Here is a 20,745-nt window from a genome sequence, read left to right as displayed (position 1 = left end):
CTAAACTAAAGAATCCACTCCACAACTTTCTAGAATTGCGTTGTCCCCCATTATGTGTCTTCTCTTCTGTTCTGTATCTCTCCTATCTCTGTCAATTTGTTTTGTTTTTTTGTTTTTTGTTTTTTTTTTTTTAATGTTGGTAACAAAGAGAGCGTTTTCAGCGCGAGCAGTCAGCAGGCAAGTAAAGAAGCAATCTTCAGCAGCTTTTTGGCGGCGGACTTTGGATTTTTGATTCATGCCAATATCTATTATATCGAACATATATATATATATATATAGACAGAGACAGATTCAGTTGTTGGAGAAACGAATAGCAAAAGCAGTCTCTATAAGAGAGAGAAAATGTTGCAAAGCAAGTCTTTTGTGAAGAAATCGAAAACCGGAAGAGTCACCAAGGTACTTCTGCTTCTTCTTTCATCTTCAATCTCCATTTTTAAACCCTAGTACTAGTAAATAGTATTTCTTTTTCTCTTCTATGGATTCTCTTTCTTTCTGCTAGTCGTCTTAGGGTTAATGAATGAAATTGATAACATAATCAGGTGGTGCGAGAGCACTATCTCCGCGATGACATCTTCTGCGGCGCATCTTTCTGCAAACTCTGCCAACAAAAAGACCCTCGCTTTCTCTCTTCTTCTTCTTCTCCGATTCTCGTTCTCGACACCAACGTCGTACTCAGTCAGATTGATTTGCTCGAGAATCCCGCCATTGACGACGTCGTTCTGCTCTCCATTGTTCTCGAAGAGGTCAAAAACAGGAACTTGTCCGTCTACAACAGACTCAGGGCTCTCTCCACCAACCCTCTCAGGAGATTCTTCGTTTTCTCCAATGAGCATCACAAGTATATTATCTCCCTTTTCACTTTCATGTGAACATTTTCGCATTCGTACCAACGAAATGACTCATCTTTGCAGGGATACATATGTTAAACAAATGGAGGGAGAAACTAAAAATGACCGAAATGACAGAGGTTTCTTTGTTTATTTATCTATTTATCCATCTGCAAATTTCATTTCCATTCTTTAGTTTAGTTTAGTCTAGTTTTCTAACATTTAAGAGCAGCAATTCGGGTGGCTGCCCAATGGTATCAAACTCATCTCGGTGCCGCGGCTCGGGTTCTGCTCATCACCAATGACAGAGACAATAAGAGGAAGGCTATTGAAGACGGCATTTCCGCCGACACAAGTATGTATATAAACTTTCTTTCTATAAACCAAAAACTGTTAAAATTTCGATCGAAATCAAATCAAAAGACTGTCATAAAACTCGTTTGAATTGTATTATTATGTTGCTTTCAGTTGAATCGTATGTCAAGTCATTGGGACGACCTGATTTGCTTGACCTGCTTGTGCATCCCGCATCTGAAGACATGGCCATGGAGGATGTTGAAGACTTGAGACCCTCCAAGAGGAAAATCATTTTTACAGAGGTTCCTTATGCTGAATTCCTTCCCAGCACTCTTTTGGCTTGCAAGTTCCATTGAACAAAATTGCTTATTATACTCACATCATTTCCAACCCTTTCCAGCACAAGCCCATGTCGGAGATTACTTCTGGCTTGCACCGTGGTATATATCATCAAGGAAAACTTCGTGTTAACCGTTACAACCCGTTCGAAGCCTATGTTGGGAGCGAGAGTATTGGTGATGAAATAATAATTTATGGGCGCTCTAACATGAATAGAGCTTTCGATGGTGATATAGTGGCCGTGGAACTTTTGCCCATGGATCAATGGCATGAGGAGAAAGCTCTGTCTATAGCAGATGAAGGTATGTGCTAATTGACAAAAGCCCCCTCAGAGGTGGAGTGCAGGACACATAATTTTATACGTGAAAATTTCTATAGAGTCGGATGGGAAAAGAATTAAAGAAAAAAAAGGGTCCAATCTTTGGTTAGAAGTTGCTTAAATGTAAAGAGGGTTTATTCGTGTATTTTTCCTTGAGGAAATGTTCCAAAAGAACATCTTTTATGCGTTTCTTCTACTCTTTTTTTTTTTAATTTATATTTTTTCATATTTCGTTTGAGTGTTAAGTAATTGCCACCCATGCATTTTTCTCTTACTTTAGCATGGAACCTGTCACCTCTGTACTAGTCGGGATGCTACTCAGCCTGTACTATTTGCCTGAATTGTAGTGAACAAGTGGAGGTTGTGAAATTTCTCTGTGAAACGTTTAGACTCTGAATAGTAGGATTTGTTGCAGCTTGTAAGGAAAAAATGAAGGTGCCTAGGAGCATAGTAGAATAAATGTGCGGGGAAGATGGTTATTCTTATACTCTCTCTAATCCGTGCCTATCTAGTTATTGTGAATTCTAATTTACTTCCTTGTAGAGGATGAGGAAGAAGAAGATGTTCATCTAGTTCCAGGCAGTGCCGATGATGCTCCTAGAACTACTTCCCAAGTTCAAGGTTCTTCTGGAGAAACAACTCCTGCCTCTTCTCGTCCATCTGGTCGTGTCGTCGGTATTATCAAGAGGAACTGGCATTCGTGAGTTACCTTGAGTTCTTACTATGTTTAATTTGACTCCTTTTCCCCTAAATCGAGAAAGGTCTAGTCAATGCCGTATATAATACAACTAAACATTACAAGCTTTACAGTACCCCAAATAATGGTTTAGCTGTTAACGTTTATGCAGTTGGTTGGTTTCAATGCTTGTAATAGCATTGTACTTCTTACATACACGCATGCATACATGAGGAAATAACATATTGCTTACCCTGGTTTCTTGATTTAGCTGTGTAACGAAAGAGTATTTGTTTGTTGTATATTCTGCGCCTTGCGTGCTTTTTTCATTAGTTTGGGTACGCAGCTGACTTTTCTGTGTATAGGTTCAGTAGCATAACGTGAAGTCTAATTTTCATGCAGTTATTGTGGATCTCTGGAGCCAATGCCCATGCCTGCAGGTAGTGGTGGTGTTGCTCACGCCTTGTTTGTCTCAAAAGATCGCAGAATTCCAAAAATTCGAATCCAAACTCGACAGCTAGAGAATCTTCTGGACAAGAGAATAATTGTGGCCGTTGATTCTTGGGATTGTCTATCTCGATACCCTTCTGGGCATTATGTACGGACGATAGGAGAAATAGGTGATAGAGATACTGAAACTGAGGTATGTTATGATGGGTCCATTATATGTGTTTTTTTCAGTAACCGTTAATCTTTTCAAGTCAAACTAAAACTATTTGAGACCATAGCCTTTGGGACGACATTAGTGAAGTTTAGATGGAACAAACCGATTTACCCCTGTGCATTCTGCAGGTTGTCTTGATTGAGAATGATATAAACTCACGACCATTTTCTTCTCAAACTTTGGCATGCTTGCCTCCTTTACCATGGTCAGTGTCTTCTGAAGATTTGTTGAATCCTATTCGGCAGGATCTTCGACATTTGCGGGCCTTTAGTGTGGACCCTCCTGGTATGCAAAGTGATTTAGTAATGGCGAATTTTTACTTGTTATATGAAAATACTAATTGATATACTTCACTTCTGGCTCGTGTAGGATGTAAGGATATTGATGATGCCCTGCATTGTATGCCTCTTCCAAATGGAAATTTTGAAGTTGGAGTCCGTATCCTCTAAATAGTGTATATATTTCCGTGTTGGTGTACATGTTAATTCATGCAAATTCACAGACAGCACAAACTAAATATGTTATGAGCAGATACAGGCATTGCATTTAGATGATTATGCAGGTTTTGATTCTAGTTCAGATGTTGACTTTGTAGCTCGTTACATTTTATTGCTGACAAGAATTTAATGCAGCGAAAATTACTTGTTTTAGTTTTGTAGGCTAGAATGCTTGGTATTGTGAGATTTATTCACCAAATAGTAATCCTTTATTTTTTTAAGTTTTTCAGAAACCAAATACTAATCCTATTATCTCCTATATAGTTCCTTTTAATATTTCTATTATAAGTGGGGGTAAAAAGCATACGCTGGCCTGAAGGGTTCAACCTTAATGATACGCACTAGATATTGCTGATGTAACAAATTTTGTGCACCCGGGCACCCCACTTGACGATGAGGCTGCACAAAGGGGCACATCAGTGTACCTTGTTGAACGGCGGATTGACATGCTTCCTAAACCTCTAACAGAAGGTAAGGTTCTTTATTTTTAGTTTCTTCTTCTTTCTTTTTTTTTCTTTTTTTTTTTCTCTCTCTCTCTTGGGTTATAATTGTATCATTCCATAAAAGGATTGACCACTCTCATGGTCGGTTGCTTTGCTCACACATATGTAAATTTGTTTGGCAGATATATGTTCTCTTCGAGCTGATGTGGAAAGACTGGCATTCTCAGTCTTATGGGTATTCACTACCTCAATTTGTTATGTTGAACTTTTATTGTATAAATGTTTTTAATCAGATTGGACCTTGTGGTTGGTGCATTTTAGTTTCCTCTCTTTCTCCCTCATGGTCCTTGCCTGGTGTTGGACGCCCACTTATGCTGTGTTTAAGATACTGCCACAGTAGCAAACTTCTTTCCCCACACTGCGTTCCATACTTCTGTTTATGAGTTTGTGGATTTACCTAGACATACCCGTGTGTATATGTGAACATTCCTTCACTTGTGCTTATTTATTTCTTTGCACTTTTTGCAGGAAATGACACCTGAAGCAGAGATTATTTCAACAAAATATACAAAGAGTGTGATAAAATCATGTGCAGCATTATCTTATATTGAAGCTCAGGCGAGGATGGACGACAGGTGGTTTTCTATCCAATAATATGACATATGAATAGAAATTTATTCCTCTTACTGTTTGAGCTGTGTATAATATCTTGACGCATGTCTATTTCCCTTTTAAAAGTTTTTTTTTTGTTGTTTTTTATTAACTTTTGTATTGAAACTTCGAATTGCTTTCATATGATCTGCAGTCGATTGATGGATCCATTAACCACAGATTTAAGAAACATGAATTCGTTAGCAAAGGTATTCACATTTCAAGCTAAGATTTAGCCATTCACAGGATAAATGAGGGTGATTTGCATCTTTTGTGACTTGAGAATAAATTTGCCATTGTATATTGTCCTGCACAGATTATGAGGTTAAGACGTATTGAAAGAGGAGCCTTAACACTTGCTTCTGCTGAAGTCAAATTTCAAATTGACACCGAGACACATGACCCACTTGATATCGGTAATTCTATGAATAAAATCAGCTTGTTTTACTGATAACCCTGAGATTTAACTTCTGCTAAATAGAAATCATGTCCCTTTTCTTCTTCAGTGTCGATAACTTTTGTTATTTACATTCCCTTTGTTTTCATTTTATGGTTATTTACCAAGTTAAGAATTTGGTTTAAAATTTTGTTTTTTCAAAGAAAAAATAGCATTATAATCTATGTTGTTACTGCAGGTATGTACCAGATTAGGGAGGCAAACCAAATGGTTGAGGAGTTCATGCTTGCTGCTAATGTTTCAGTTGCAGAAAAAATACTGAATCATTTCCCTGTGTGTTCTTTGTTAAGGTGAACTACAGATTTCGACTTGTGTTTTCATTTAGGGCCCGTTTAGTTTACTGATTTGAGTTTTTAATTCGAGTTAAGATGTGACTTTATGTGAGAGATTTTATTGTAATAAAAAAGTTAGATGTGACTGTTTCTGAGAGCTTTTTACTGCAGTAAAATTCGAATTCTAAACTCGAATCGGTGAAGTGAACGGGGCCTTAGTTTTGTTTTCCTCCTACAGAACAGTCTCTTATTAGATTTATACATCTAATGACAAGGATTGAATTGCCACTATGTTCTTTGTGCTCATTAATTGTTTGCGTTTGCAGGCGCCACCCTACTCCAACTAGAGAAATGCTTGAACCTTTGCTACGTACAGCTGCTGCTGTTGGTCTCAACTTGGATGTTTCTTCATCAAAAGCACTCGCTGATTCACTTGATCGTGCTGTGGTAAGTGTAGTATCTTATTTTTAGAGCAAAAAAAAAAGACGTTATATCAATATTCAATGTGCTATTCATGACGCGGTATATTACTGAAAACTTTAATGTTTTCCAGGGTGATGATCCATACTTTAATAAGCTGATCCGAATATTGGCTACCAGATGCATGACACAGGTATTTGACCAGCTCATTAGTAGCTTTTTAAATTTTCTTTCACTAATATATATATATGTATATATTACTCATCTTGCACAATAATTTTCTAATTCTATTTTTCCGTGTATTAAATCCAGGCAGTTTATTTCTGTAGTGGGGATCTTAGCCCTCCCGAATATCTTCATTACGGGCTTGCGTCACCTCTATATACTCATTTCACCTCTCCTATTAGAAGATACGCAGGTCTCTAACAATTCTCATCTTATGGTACTGAACTTTGGTCGTGAGTACACTGTTGTTTGAATACACGACTTTTCTTTCTTGCAGATGTTATAGTACACAGGTTGCTTGCTGCCTCTCTGGGGATATACAAGCTGCCCACGATATTCCAAGACAGACCCCAATTGACCAGTATTGCTGACAGTATGGAATATATTCTGTTAAACTTCGTTCTACTATCATTTATATTACCGCAGACATGGTTTATGGTAGATTGTTTAACTGGTTAACTGTATATTGAGCTTTGAAGTGACTTTGCATCTCTTAAATTTTCTTCAGATTTAAATTATCGGCACAGGAATGCTCAGATGGCAAGTCGGGCCTCAGTAGAGCTCCACACTGTTATCTATTTCAGAAAACGGTACGTACATTTTTTTTTTTGGTCCTCTTTACTCTCTAGCTCTCCTGTTGTCTCTATTTCTTAACTGTCTGTCTTGCTCACATTTGCATGGAATATTTTGCTCATGCAGGCCCACGGACACGGAGGCCAGAATAGTGAAGATAAGATCTAACGGGTTTATTGTCTTCGTTCCCAAGTATGTCCATCTGTGGCTAAAGTTGCGCTATTTTGTTTATGTTACAAAAATATGCATTTGAAGGCTGATTTTTCCTCTCCTCTTTTGGATGCAGGTACGGTATAGAAGGGCCCGTATATTTGACCCAGAAAGGTGACAAGGGAGGTGGAGAATGGTTTGTAGATGAGCAGGAGCAGAAGATCAAAAAGATGGACGGTAGTGTTTCGTTTGGCGTTCTGCAGACTGTTACAGTTCATTTGGAGGTTGTGGAGCCCCAGCCCAATAGGCCAAAACTCCAGCTTACCCTTGTTTAGAATTTCAACGCCGTGTCTCAATGTCCTGACTCTCGGATGAGAGATTGATTTTGAATGGTTGTCTGGACCAGGAGCTAGAGTAATGTTTGTTTTGGAGTTTTTGAGGTGAAGGAATTTTGCAATTCAAAATATGCATTATGGGAAACTTGTACGGCTTTATGTAACTGGATTGAGTTACTTTGATTCTTGAACTTACCATGTAAGCAACTTCACTAGGAGGGATTCTTAAATTTATATCAAGCTATGATATTATCCATGCAAGCGTTGCGTCTAAACAGTAAAAAAAAATTGACAAAAACGACACTGATGTTATACTATTTTCTTCCTTTTTTTTCTCTTTTTTCATTTGTTTTGGTTTTTCGTGGTCGGTGATTGTCGGCATTCTTTAGCGGATTTCATTTAAGACAAGTTCCACATGTAGATGGTGGACCAAAAGGTGAGTGCTAGAGCTGCTACCAGGTATGTCCACAGAAAAAGGACTGAGCATTCTTCCTGAGCCACATCAAAGAGCTGAGTCATGGTGCCTGCATTTGTTGCAAAAGAGCGTTAATGAGAGTCTTGTTTTTGACTTCTCAAAGGAAGGAATTACCAAAATTACAGTAGAGATGGGGATGCTCACCAATATTCATGGCGGGGGGAAGGGTGAACTGAACCATCAAGACATAGCTGAACAAGGGATCCGGTGGCAGAAACCCTAGATGGTTTGCTACTTTTACGATCCAAACGCCAATAATTGGAAGTATAATGTACCGAATGCAAACGACTCCGATGATCACCAGTGGCTTGATTTTTGACGAACGTAGCCCTGTTATGGTCATTCCAAGGCCACTCACTGTTAATGCTCATTTTTGATGCAGTAATGCACATGGGTGATGATGATAACTTTGTATTTTACTTTTAAGAAAAAGAAAACACATGCATATTAGGACCGTGGAAGTTTTACCTCGAGTGAGGTTGCCTCCTAGGATAAGGGTGATGCAAGGAATTGTTCCATCCCTGCACATTTGATTCTCGGGTCAGTCTAATGACCAATGACTAATGACTAATGACTAATGACTAATGACTAAACAAACCAGCATAATTCAACAGAGTCCGAAACAGAGTGTTGGTACCTACCCAAGCAATTGAACCGAGTCTTGGATGACCCGCAATGGGGCGGTGTCGCCAATTATTAGATTTCTCAGCCATTCAACCGCTCCAAAGATGAACCCCAATATCTGACCACACAGATTTTAGAAGAGGCAATCTCAAACTAGGTAGATTTTAGACTAATGAGTGAATGGTGACTATAATAAAGAGGCCTTGTCTAGCAGTAGCAGTACATGCGAAAGAGAAGGAGTAAGGGACTCACCGTGCATAGCGTTGGAGGTGCCAACAACTCCTCTTTTATCGGGCCGAGAATTTCTTCGAGTCTTTTCCAAAATGATGTGCTTTTTGGTTCTTCAGCTACAATCTGCAGGCATTATTAGTTGTGAAAATGTGAATGCCGTTTTTACTTCCGATCGTTAGTATAGTAGTGGGCCAGAAGAGACTTGAATACAACAGCCTTCCTTTAGAATCCGTATTCCCAAGTGTACTTACAACAGCTTGGTTTTTGGTAGCGACTCCAATGTAGTCGGCTGGTGCCACTATAATATCTTCGAGATGGTCTTGATCTTGTGGCTTAAGAAGGTGGGTTTGGTGGTCAGCATCTGAGTCCTTGTTGGGAGTCTTCGGAACCCCCTCAATTGCTTCCACTGCTTTATGTTTGGTAGACGAAGTTCGGATCAGCTGATAAGTGTAAGTCCAGATGAAGAAACCACCAAGCTGCAAACCGCAATTAATTAGCGTGTGATTGCATGATATGAAAAGAAAAAAAAGAAAAGAGCTAAGGCTATGGTAGAGCTAGGAATTGAAAAATTACCGCCATAGAGAAGGATACGTAGGAGAGACCAGTAGTGCTGCAAACTTGGCTGTCGCCAAATGGGCTCCCATCTTCTTTGCAGATTGCAGGCACTATTATAAGCAGCAGATTTCCCAAGTTTCCTATTTCAACATTCACTCATTTTCATCAATCTTTCTTCTTTCTTTTTTTTTGCCATAAGAAAACATCCAAAAATAAATAATAAAAAAAGAGTACCTGAGGAGCAAGTAGCAATAATGAGGCCTTCAAGATGAGGCTTCGGTCTCAATATCTTAACCAGAATCCATCCAAGAATCCCTCCAAATAAAAACGTAAACCCGACATTGACAGGCATAAACCACCTTGTATAATTAATCAAGACAAGAACCAGTTTGATGTTATAATGATAAAAACAAAATAATTAGACGTCTAAGAAATGAATATGGCGAAAGATCTAGTAAAAACATTACCATGAAATAATGTCCTCAAGTGTGACGGCCTTGGCCAGACTAGCAAAAACGAGCGAAGGAGTGAAAACCGCGAACACTATCTGTATTCAACATTTGACGTTTAATTTACTAACCATGACTATGAGACCCCTCTTTTTTCTTTTTTTCTTCTTTTTTTTCATTTCCTCTAATAAGAAAACTAATGTTTGCAAAAATGGTAATTAATTGACAAGCTGAAAAATATGATGTAACAATGTGAAGGTGAAAAGATGAGCACCTTGTTCAAGGACTTTCGAGAATCGGCGGGGAGAAGATTCCAGTAGGAAGTAGCCATGAACGCACCCAACATGCCCACAATCAGAACTTGTAAAATGGGCATCGATGCCACCTCTAATAATGTGAAGAACCCCATTTTTTGTTTTTTTGTTTTTTTGTTTTTGCTGAATATCTCGTTTTAGCCTTCCTTTCACAATAATCTGATCGATCTCAACTCTCTACAAACACCAACCAGCCTTTAATCTTATAATGTTGGCTTTACTCACGTCTTCTTCTAATTAGAGACTTTTAATGTCTTTGTATGACTACACTATACTCGTACGTACGTACGTACGTACTAGTAGCAGTAGAAGAGGAGGAGGAAAGTCCTGGGAAGAACAGCAACCGTCATTTTGGCATAATATATTATATACGACCTATAAGATTCCAAATAAAATACAAGAGTCGTAAGAAAATCAAAACATAAGATAACCAGAAGCTTGCACTAGGGAAACAACCCATGAAAAGTTACAGAGAGCGTACACTAGATCATAAGATATATTTTCACCATATATATATATATATATATATAGGATCATGAAAGGAAGTAACCATGAAGGTACTTCCATTTTGTCATCACTCATATACGCCTCCCCCAACTGCAGCCATTTACGTATTTTTTTGGCATTATTCTCCTACCTACTTTATTTTCGCCTAGCTACAAGACAACCATATATTTTTCTCCCCGCTATCGATGAAATTGAAAATGATTTATATTAACCAGATTTTATTGGATGATTTATATATATATGAATGCATCTAATTGAATGAGTGAATGAGGCTAAATGGGGCAGATCAGGGAAAACCAAATAACTAAAGAGATGGAACAATTAGGTGCCACTGCCAGGCTAGTGGAATATTAAGACTAACGACATTAAAAGTTGTAATTAAGAGAGAAGATGGAAGGAAAACGTAGCTAGCTAATTGTGTTGTGTTGTGTTAGGTTGTGTCGTGATATTTTGTGTAATTATTTTGATGGTTGATTAAGATTTAAGATGGACCAACGTTCTATTTTCCGCAACGAAAAAAAGGCAAAGAAGAAAAAAAATCAAATCAATCAAAACAATATATATATATATATATATATATATATATGGACCAAAAAAGGGGGCCTTGAATTGATGACAAGCCCAGTTTTTTGGGTAATTATTTTGATGATTGATTAAGATTTAAGACCAATTTTCTAGTTTCCGCAACGAAAAAAAGGCAAAGAAGAAAATAATCAGATCAATCATAACAATATATATATATATATATATATATATATATAACAATCAACCAATCAATCAACACACATGCACATGACTGGTACACAAATTTGACACTTGTGTGGTTGTATTCCACATTATTAATACTAATAAATAATTGTGTTTTGGAAACATGGTGCAAAAATGTGACAAAAGGCTCCCACCATCTCCAATCTCCATCCAATTTATTTACTTTATTTCCATACTAGTGGCTTTTGGGGCATATGCAAATGGGACCCAACTTGGAGACTAGACTCTTTCATCTTGATTCCATGATTAATGATCTTGATTGTCAGTGGTGATCGAAATTGGAATGCGTACTGTGTGCTTTTATATATATATATATGAACGTGATTGGGTTTCGGATCTAATTCGCTCTCCCTAACATATCACCACATATGGTATTGGTTACAACTCACAACCTTACAATATATAATAATTGATATAGTCAAACAAGTTACACTTGATCTGATAAAAAGAGATATATATATATTCATGTAAAACGTGATGAGTCATATATAAACCTCGTACTGTATAAAGAAAATAAAGAAAAAATTATTGAACTTATTTTTTGAGTGTATAAGTTTATATTTTTACACTTTACTCTTAATTAAGGTATCTATTTTTAATGTAAACATATTATCATCTGACCAGTTACACTTGATTAGATAAAAATAGATATATTCATGTAAAACGTGATCAGTCATATATAAGCCTCATATGGTATAAATAAAATAAAGAAAAAATTATTAAACTTACTTTTTGAGTGTATTAATCAATCATCTTACACTTTACTCTTAATTAAGGTATCTATTTTCAACGTAAACATATTGTCATCTGACAAGTTACACTTGATTAGGTAAAAGTAGATATATTCATATAAAACGTGATCAGTCATATGTAAACATCATACTGTATAAATAAAATAAAGAAAAAATTATTAAACTTATTTTTTGAGTGTATGAGTCTATATTTTTACACTTTACTCTTAATTAAACTACTTATTTTCAACGTAAACATAATGTCATCTTATCACTATTGGTAAAACGGGTGCACAATTTTTATTATACTCTTTTTTTTTTTTTTTTTTTTTTTTTTTGTGATTTGATTCTTTTGTTCTGCTTTCATATTCTCAAATTATTAGTGCAACCTAATTACAATTCTATAAGGCCTTGTTTAGTGGAAAGGAGAATTAAAAAGGAAAACGTGGGAAAAATATGCAACTTACTTAAATAAGGTGAAGAAACTAATTAAAGAGGAGAGGAGACATGTTTTATCTTTTATCTTATTAATTAATTAAAGAGCGATTTACGATTAAACTAGAGGTCGGGCTTAATAATTTGTGGATGATGTTAAATCTCTCATCCACCAACCTACAGGGCTATATATATATGTCGTGTGTGGCACCGATCCAATTATAATTCATTGGATTTTTCTTTATCTGTAATTCATATTACCTACTTTTTTTTAATTAGTCAATTATTAATTAATGATGAAGCAAATGACTGGAATATGTCGTGTGTGGCACCGATCCAATTATCTTAATAATTTATCTTTTTTTTTCATGCAACACATAATTAAATCCGTAACCTCCCCTAAACCTTATCCCACCCGAACCCCCCGGTGTTACTAGACATGAATAATTATAATTCATTAGAAGTTGTATTATTGCACTGGATTAATACTGGATTAATAATTATAATAGCTATGCATATTCAATTAGATATACTAATATTATCTGTATGTCCCTGATCATAGGCAAGCTACAGCGCACACGTGATTCAACATGTTGATGATGTAAATCATGATATAGTTTGTAGTTGCTGAAATCATGATATAGCTTGTAATTGCTGAAATATAACTTATCATTATTAGTATTACTTTGCATCATTCTTTTCTGGAAATCAGGTTATAAGAATAATTGTAGAGGGTAAAAATATACGACTAATTTGATTAAGGATTAATGGTTGAGTTAGGAGTTGCCATTTATATAGCTGTGAGAACGAGAATGTTAGTGAACGAGAAATAAAATAAAACGATCCCAATAACGACACAAAAATTTATAATGATCTGCTCATTAATGAGAACTAATCCTCTGTAGGGTTGCGGTGATTCTACTATATATATAGTGGCTGAAAAGTCGTTCAATAAGTTGTGGAAAGAGAAGAAAGTGATGAAAGAATGAGGAATGCTGGAAAATATAGAGAGAATAATGGTGTGTAATTGAGCGTGAATTCACTTGTTTGTGTATGAGAATGTACGGATATGCTTTTATTTATAGTTGATGAGGTCATCGAGTTGTTTATTAATTTCCTATTTGATTTGGGCGGCTTCAACTCGTGATTTTACTCTTCTTTTCCGGTGATATTTAACTTTCTTTTATTGATTCACCTTTCGTTCACTAATCAAAGTTGGCTAATACCTTTTATGAGTTGATCGCGTGCCTTTACTGCGTGGTTGTTGCGGATTAGGTTTCCTTAGTCGGATATATGAAGATTCCGTGTAATAGGCGTCATCTTCTTACTATCCCGTGTCACTCAAAACAAAACAAAAAAACAAAAACAAAAAAGTAAAAGAGAGAATGGAAACTAAATAATAAACCCGAAAATTCAAAGTCGTTTGGAGTTGTTTTCATTAACAAGTTACCGGTTCACTAAGTGAGCACAAAGTTAAATACCGTTGCCAATCCTTGACCGTTAATCTTGGAATGGACATGTGAGATTAAATGGCTGAATCATTCAACCCGCCAGTCCAAATGTTATATAGATATATGTATATGTCTATATAATGTGTATATATATGTTGGTGCAATCAAATGATGAGGTTACTACTATTAATTGGGCCCGAAAGTCTTAGCGACTTGTACAATCATTGATGCTCTGTCCTCAATTATTCAAGACTGATGTCCCTCAAAACTATTAAATATGCACGCATGCTACTTGTAATTATTTTCAATGCCTTTGGTTTGGTAGTAGGTGCTAAAATCAGTACCAGAAGAAAGCATTGCAACCATGCATATTATAATTATATTACTCTATTAATAACCGTGTTTGGGCCGGGCCTGAGGGCTCTCCTCAGGCCCAACCCTAGCCTCATCCAGGACCGAGCCCAAGCTCAGGCCTTGGCCCTTTTCAACCTGTTGAAGCTCAATGGTCCAATTTATGGCCGTTGAGCATGCACCGGTCGACCGGTGGATTACTACTTCTCTGCTAACGGTCGACCAGATTGCACTGGATTCGCATTTTTTATCATATTTAATGACAAAAAAAGGAAATATATCATACGTCCCAAAAGGATGTGATTTTATTGAAATAATATGAATAATTACAAGTAAATGACTGCTTCGTTAAAAATCTTGCCAAGTAAAACCCGTAGGAAGATCGGAACAAAACCTTAGCGAAGGAAAAAATAGTGCAGCATACAAGGATACTTAAATTACACTGTGGCCGAATTACTTCTAGAATATTTTTTTATGTCTAAGTTTGAAAAATAGTCTAGAAGTGTATCATTTGTATAATGTTATTTTCGTCTTGTTGCATATTTCTAGTCTTTCACGCACATTAGCCCCTCCAAGATATCCGGGTACATTCTGCTCCTCTTATTGTCAAGAATTCGATTGCTTGCACTAAATGCTTGCTCCGATGCTTACATATGTAGTGATTATCTGTTGATATGGAATAGCAGTTTTCAACATTAAGTAGGTGGAGTTCCACCTATGTCGAACATCTGTTGGAAACTTTCTTGGCCTCATCTGGCTATTCCTACAATATTGTTTAAATAGTGGACAAAATGCAGTATGAATAAATTCTTTAAATGCTTCATTATCTGCAAAAGACAATGGTAATTCGGCACTAGTAAAAAATTTAGCTAGTACCTCACGAGCATATTGTGCATCATATGAAAAATTTTGTAAACCTTGATTTGTGAGAGAAAGTGATTGTTGGCAGAAGTCCATGCCACCACCTTGGTGTAATGGTAGACATGCTTTCTAATGTTTATCGAGATGGCTTGTACCCCCACCTTTTTTGTTGGAAAAGTATTTTTTTTGCAATATTTACAAACTACATGCATTTCAATTTCACTTAATTTTGGATTTGGTTGTAGCTCCTCAGTGTAATGTTGTCATGTAGGAGCTGCGCACATTCTTTTTCCCCTTGCACGTTCTCCTGTAACCTCGTTGTGTACCGAGTGATCATCAAGCGGAACATTACCCTCATCAGTAGGGTTGAAGTTGTGCATTAAAATTTCATCATCATAAAATGGTTGATCTGTAAAATTAGGAATACTTGATTCCGCTATTTTCTGTAAAAAAAATAATGTTAAAAAAATATTTAGAAACAATAAACAATGTAAATAAAAATTAAATAATAAAATATTATACAAAAATAATGAGTAGACTACCATTTTTTTCGGGATGTCTTCAATTTAATTGAAATTTGTAAATGAAAGAGAGAAAGCTAAGAATTTAAGATAGAATATGAGAGATAGAGTTACGAGAGTGAAAGGAGTTGAGACTTGAGAGTGATGTCGAAGAGTTGAAAATGTTGTGAGGGAGATAAGCTTTTTATAGTGTTTTCTATCTCTTAATCTCGCTTGATCTTTTTTTTACTGTTGAGCAGGAACCGGTCGACCTCAGCAGTCGAACGGTCGAGGTGCTTGGGCAGGGCCGTGCCTGGAGTTAAGTCAAAAAGATATATAAGTGAGTAAAATTCTAGATTCATATACTCCTAAGAGTATATATCTATTTTCCCTAATAATATTTATATGATGGAGTTAAGTCCTCGTTATAAGATTGGGCTGACAATGTAGATATTGGGGCCATTAAGAAGGTCGAGAAAGCCCAAGCCCAAAATGTTTCTTTTTCTTCTCCATTGTATCTCGTATTGTCGTGTGGTGTAATTGTAGGGCAGATTGTGGAAAGAGGTAAAGAGGAGAAGAGCGCCGCTGCCTGCACTTGGCACTTGGCACTTGGCATTTGGCATTTGGCATTTGGGTTTCGGACAGAGACTCCATTTCCGCCTGAGTCTCAGACTGAGCTCTGAGGAGGTAATAATCAAATATTATTATCATTTACTGCGTCTGCATTGATGCATTTTTGTTAATGTTAATTATTATTTAGTTAATCACAGTAGGAATTAATTTTATTTATTTTTTTTTTTGGTTATGAAAAAAAAGAGAAAGAGAGGAAATAGAATGGTGAGGTGGACGGCGAATAAGGTGTGGGTGGAGAAGCAGAAGCAGAGGAAGAAGAGAATGGGAGTGAAGAAGGAATGCGAGAGAAGATGCGCTTATCCTCGTCTTCTCCATTATCATCACCATCTTGTTGTGGAAGATCGTCTGAGAGAGATAAGGGAGAGGGTTGTTCATCTTCAACACTCTTTGGATGTCATCCAACACAGACTCACCGCTATTCACCGCCTCATCATCCAACACCAACATCATCAAAGATAGAACACAATTATATATACATATTATGCCGCCACTCTGCCCTGCCATTCCCTCATTGCTAGTGTAAAGTGTAAACGAATCTCCGTTTTCGTATATATTATTCTCATTTCAGGATTTTCACTTTCCATCATTTTGCGATTTCTTCTAGCTCTGTCCTGTTTGCAATTTTTAAGCACATTTTTGATAACTTGATGGAGTGTGTGTCATATTTATGTCACCTGAGCCAAAGGAGCTCTCCCTCCACTCTCCACCTTTAGTTCGTTTGAGGCATTCCCTCGGGCAAACAAATTTAGAAATGGGGCGTCTCTCCCAATTCCTACTTTCTCGCGGACGATTGCATTCGAGTTTCTCCTGACGCCTGCTAATTTAGAAAGAAATCATCAGAGTCGGAGCAAATCATACACAAGACCAAATTACAGTTTTCAGATGATGACAATTTTCCAACGCAAAGAAAGAAGCTTCAAATTTCCGCTAAGATTGTCAAACACCCTTCCTCGCATTGCTTCTTTCTTTTTTTTTTTTTTTTTTTTTTTTTTTTTTTTTTTTTTTTAATTCATTTTCCGCTATAAGGAGTCTTGTCCATGGCTAGATTGATCTTGCCTGAAGACACGATCTCATTCGTAATGTCGAGACTTGTCGATGCACTCCAGACTCAAAACCACTCAAAATCACAACCGGCGGTTGAGGACCATTAGTGTTCTAACTTCTAAGAGCTAGAAATAGAGTCGTTATACAGCAACTGTTTGGGGCTGCTTCTTCTGTTGTGATTAGTTGACAAATTTTCTATTATCGTGGAATACTTGCAAAAATTTTCTCAAACAAATTTCCTTTGGCTTTTTGGCTAACAAAATCCCAACAATAAACTACATTATAGTAAAGTGGAAGCACTTTAATGAGTCAATACTTATACACACACACCACACGCACACACAAAATTCCAGTAAGCCGCTAATTGGTGGTACCTGGAAATTGTGACGAGCACCCAAAAAAAAAAAGAAAAAAAAAAAAGAAAGAAAGAAACTTAGAAGAGCGCATATAAATATATGTGTGCAATGAGAGAGAATAAAACTGGAAATAAAAAGTAACAAAATTCATTCGCCGACTGTGGGAATCGAACCCACGACCACGTGGTTAAAAGCCACGCGCTCTACCAGCTGAGCTAAGACGGCTTTATGATTTGTATATACAAAACATAAATACGAAAAAGAGCGGACGGCACAGCCAAGTTCCTACAGTGTCTTCCCATGTCCTCCAAGATCTAACGGATCAACAATAAGGTAGTACAACTCGTACGATATCACTAGCATGTTGGTGATCAACAGTTAAATAACCAGAAGAGCTAATTTTCGTCTGCAATTGCATTGTGGGTGCATTGTGGGTTTAAGAGTCGAGACGTCTGGAGATTACAAGCGCTAATTCAAAGGTATAAATGGATTTGTAATCAGAAAGAGAATCCCACACTTGAATAAACAACCAAGTATCTACCCGTTCGTGTTTACAACTGAACTGCATTTATGTTTTGAGAATGACTGAACACTTGAATGGAAGAGAAGAAAAACACTTGTGTTTTTGTTCATGTACTTTTCAACACAGCTTGACCCAAGGTTTGTTTTCTTTTTTTGTTGGCTTGGCTTTTTTACTTTAATGGAAAGTCTTCATTTTCATTTTCTTTTTAAGAAAATGCCAAGAAGCCGCAAATAAATTTTGTTTTTTTTGTTTTTAAAGATATGACATCCCAATAACAACAAGAAGCATTAGGTTGCTGTAGATGGGATGGAGCATATTAACTTGTTCACCAACACAACACTACTCTTTGACATTGACATTTGACAAAGGAAGAAAAGGAAAGGGAAGGAAAGTAAAGGAAATGATCATTCATTAATCAACTAAAAGTAAACACATGATGTGTCTCTTCTGAACAATATCAAATAATCATTCTTCAGTTCATCCATCCAACTACTCGTTTTAAAATTTGCTTTAGAGCCGGCCCCGAGAGAATCGCTTAGATAGTCAGTTGCTCTTTCCATCCTGGGATTCCATCTCTTGCAAGTAATGCTCTGCTTCTAATGCTGCCATGCACCCTGCCAACATTTCTCACCAATTATTATTATTATTATTATTATTATTATTATTGTTCAAATTTATGATAAAAATGACCGAACAAAAGTTCGTTTCAAGACTGATGCTACTATGGTATACATTCAAGAAAACACAAAACATATACATTCGCCGACTAATGAAAGTAATGCATCCACTTTTCACATTTCCATGGAATCTAGCTGTTACCAAGGGAAGTAACAGACTTATCTTTTTAGCGAGAAAAGAAAAGCGACATTTGTCTAGCCGTTGGTAAAGCGAGAGTTTGGAGGATAAACGACCATCCAAATTTAAACTCCTATCAAAGAAACAAAAGAGAGGCCCTAACAACTTGCCAAACAAGCTGTCCATTAGTATCACTATCACAACAAGTTTCGGAGACGTGAGCAAATTTCAGACATCCTAAATCGACTACAACAACAACAAGTCTTAACTCCAACTTAATTGAGGTCGGCTATATAGATTTCACTTTTCTACACAACTCTATTCGAAATTAGACTTTCCTGAAGGCCTAAATCTAAAATGTCTCTCCTAAGTATTTCGGTCCACGTAATTCTTGGTCTATCCCTCCCTCTCCTAGTATTAGGTATAAGAATGTCTTCCCAAGTACGAACTGGTGCTTCTAGCAGTCTACGTTCATCCTAACTTAAACCTAAAATATTGGAATGATTAATTCATGTATATCATCAATTAAATTAATCCATGTCAAACATCTCTGTTGAATATTCATCTAGGAATCACTAACCGGTTCCGGCAGCAGTAACAGCTTGCCTGTACTTCTTGTCCTGAACGTCTCCGGCTGCAAAAACACCGCGCACGCTTGTCTGTGTCGTCCCTGGCTTCGTCACTATATAGCCATCCGCATCCAACTCCAACTGGCCCCCAAGAAACTTGGTCGCCGGTTCATGCCCGATGGCAAAAAACAACCCCGACACCTTCAGCTCGGAAATGTCCCCGGTGACTAGGTTCTTGATCTTCAGGCCTCCCAGCACTCCCTTCCCTCCCTCTCCGAAGGCCTCGGCCACCGCAGAATTCCACACCACTTTAATTTTTGGGTTTTCCAGAGCCCGCTTCTGCATTATCTTTGACGCTCTGAAAGTGTCTCTCCTGTTGAAAAGGATCAAAACTTCCCTATTTATCATACTGATATGTAACATTCATCATACGGATACATCAAATTTACAGTTTCACAAACAATCTTCGACATTTCTAACACATATAATAAACTCAGTCATAACTAATAAGATGTAAAAATTTCAGAACTTATCAAAGTATTGAACAGATGTAATGTCAAAGATCGTCATTTCCCATCTTTCGGCGGCTAATCATGATATTAAGAAAAAGTCAAGAAAAGTTTCATCATTTTACGAAACTGAAACATAAAATACTGTTTCAAAATAATCAACTTGCCTGTGGATGATGTAGACTTCGGATCCGTACTTAGTGAGGAAGGTGGCCTCCTCCATGGCAGAGTCGCCGCCGCCGATCACCGCAAGAGGCTTGTTGCGGAAGATGGGGGCGGCGCCGTCGCAGACAGCGCAGGCCGAAATCCCGCGGTTCCAGAAGCCGCCGGGGCCTTCGCCGGATCCAGGGAAGGAGAGACGCTTGGCGACGGCGCCGGTGGCGACGACGACGGAGTCAGCGAGAACGAGCTTGGAATCGGTGAAGACCTTGAAAGGAGGGACAGGTCCTGAGAAGGCGACGCGAGAGACGGTTTCGGTGAAGATTTGGGTGCCGAAGCGGAGGGACTGGTTTCGGAAGCGGTCGGTGAGTTCGCCGCCGAGAATGCCTTCGGGGAAACCGGGAAAGTTTTCGACGTCCGACGTGGTGGTGAGCTGGCCGCCGGGGGCGATGTCGTTGGCCATCCAGCCCTCGAAGAGGATCGGCTTAAGCTCGGCCCGAGCCGCGTATATGGCGGCGGTGTGGGCGGCTGGGCCGCTTCCGATGATGCAGAGCTTGGTCTGGAGAGTCTCGAGGGCTCCGTCTTCCATGGCGATTGAGGAGGAGGATGAAGAGGCGGAGGCGACGGCGGCGGCGGCGGAGGGAGTGGAGGCGAGACGGATGAAGGAGCGAGCTTTTTTGCTGAGGAGAGCGAAGAGTGTGTTTGATTTTGAACGGAAGCTCATCCCTATTCCTGCTATACAACCCCCTTGATATTTATT

The 20,745-nt window shown here is 37.8% G+C and overlaps 3 protein-coding genes and 1 non-coding gene across 5 annotated transcripts; 1 reads left to right on the top strand and 3 right to left on the bottom strand.

Moving 5' to 3' along the window:
• Positions 1-35: 35 nt before the first annotated feature.
• Positions 36-7,292, top strand: LOC21390471 (exosome complex exonuclease RRP44 homolog A). Of its 2 annotated transcripts, XM_024169996.1 has the most exons (24): positions 47-68; positions 171-396; positions 540-838; positions 912-967; positions 1,060-1,182; positions 1,296-1,426; positions 1,525-1,765; positions 2,326-2,482; positions 2,861-3,101; positions 3,251-3,407; positions 3,492-3,560; positions 3,965-4,090; positions 4,245-4,297; positions 4,591-4,697; positions 4,868-4,922; positions 5,030-5,129; positions 5,349-5,460; positions 5,769-5,889; positions 5,996-6,055; positions 6,175-6,280; positions 6,365-6,460; positions 6,596-6,677; positions 6,787-6,852; positions 6,947-7,292. In XM_024169996.1, exons 2-24 carry the CDS (start codon positions 343-345, stop codon positions 7,143-7,145), a joined length of 2,811 nt encoding a protein of 936 aa, XP_024025764.1. In that variant the 5' UTR covers positions 47-68; positions 171-342; the 3' UTR covers positions 7,146-7,292. The 2 variants fall into 2 exon arrangements, with proteins under 2 accessions (XP_024025763.1, XP_024025764.1); XM_024169995.1 differs by having other exon boundaries at positions 36-396.
• Positions 7,293-7,367: 75 nt separating this feature from the next.
• Positions 7,368-10,261, bottom strand: LOC21390470 (protein PIN-LIKES 7). Its single transcript, XM_024169997.1, has 10 exons — positions 9,754-10,261; positions 9,498-9,577; positions 9,265-9,389; positions 9,049-9,170; positions 8,727-8,951; positions 8,497-8,598; positions 8,262-8,362; positions 8,089-8,141; positions 7,765-7,950; positions 7,368-7,669 (listed from the first exon to the last, which is right to left on the bottom strand). Exons 1-10 carry the CDS (start codon positions 9,886-9,888, stop codon positions 7,545-7,547), a joined length of 1,254 nt encoding a protein of 417 aa, XP_024025765.1. The 5' UTR covers positions 9,889-10,261; the 3' UTR covers positions 7,368-7,544.
• A 7,321-nt stretch (positions 10,262-17,582) lies between these two features.
• On the bottom strand, positions 17,583-17,655 carry TRNAK-UUU. Its single transcript has one exon. It is a non-coding gene; the product is annotated as a tRNA-Lys (tRNA).
• A 690-nt stretch (positions 17,656-18,345) lies between these two features.
• Positions 18,346-20,739, bottom strand: LOC21390466 (thioredoxin reductase 1, mitochondrial). The gene is made up of 3 exons (XM_024170013.1): positions 19,994-20,739; positions 19,329-19,690; positions 18,346-18,567 (listed from the first exon to the last, which is right to left on the bottom strand). Exons 1-3 carry the CDS (start codon positions 20,707-20,709, stop codon positions 18,497-18,499), a joined length of 1,149 nt encoding a protein of 382 aa, XP_024025781.1. The 5' UTR covers positions 20,710-20,739; the 3' UTR covers positions 18,346-18,496.
• Positions 20,740-20,745: the final 6 nt, after the last annotated feature.

Source organism: Morus notabilis, unplaced genomic scaffold (genome assembly GCF_000414095.1).
Source record: "Morus notabilis unplaced genomic scaffold, ASM41409v2 Scaffold341, whole genome shotgun sequence".
NCBI lineage: Eukaryota > Viridiplantae > Streptophyta > Magnoliopsida > Rosales > Moraceae > Morus > Morus notabilis.
This window is presented reverse-complemented; position numbering and strand designations above follow the sequence as displayed.

Excerpts from the sequence above, each read along its gene's own strand:
- LOC21390471 (XM_024169995.1), top strand. The coding sequence starts at position 343 with ATGTTGCAAAGCAAGTCTTTTGTGAAGAAATCGAAAACCGGAAGAGTC. Across the intron at positions 3,561-3,964 it reads AAATTTTGAAGTTGGAGTCC|ATATTGCTGATGTAACAAAT; the intron begins GTATCCTCTAAA and ends GATACGCACTAG. Across the intron at positions 6,281-6,364 it reads TCCTATTAGAAGATACGCAG|ATGTTATAGTACACAGGTTG; the intron begins GTCTCTAACAAT and ends TCTTTCTTGCAG.
- LOC21390470 (XM_024169997.1), bottom strand. The coding sequence starts at position 9,888 with ATGGGGTTCTTCACATTATTAGAGGTGGCATCGATGCCCATTTTACAA. Across the intron at positions 8,142-8,261 it reads GACTCGGTTCAATTGCTTGG|GGATGGAACAATTCCTTGCA; the intron begins GTAGGTACCAAC and ends TCAAATGTGCAG. Across the intron at positions 7,670-7,764 it reads TCCCCCCGCCATGAATATTG|GCACCATGACTCAGCTCTTT; the intron begins GTGAGCATCCCC and ends CAACAAATGCAG.
- LOC21390466 (XM_024170013.1), bottom strand. The coding sequence starts at position 20,709 with ATGAGCTTCCGTTCAAAATCAAACACACTCTTCGCTCTCCTCAGCAAA. Across the intron at positions 19,691-19,993 it reads GAAGTCTACATCATCCACAG|GAGAGACACTTTCAGAGCGT; the intron begins GCAAGTTGATTA and ends CCTTTTCAACAG. Across the intron at positions 18,568-19,328 it reads TGTTACTGCTGCCGGAACCG|GGTGCATGGCAGCATTAGAA; the intron begins GTTAGTGATTCC and ends AAATGTTGGCAG.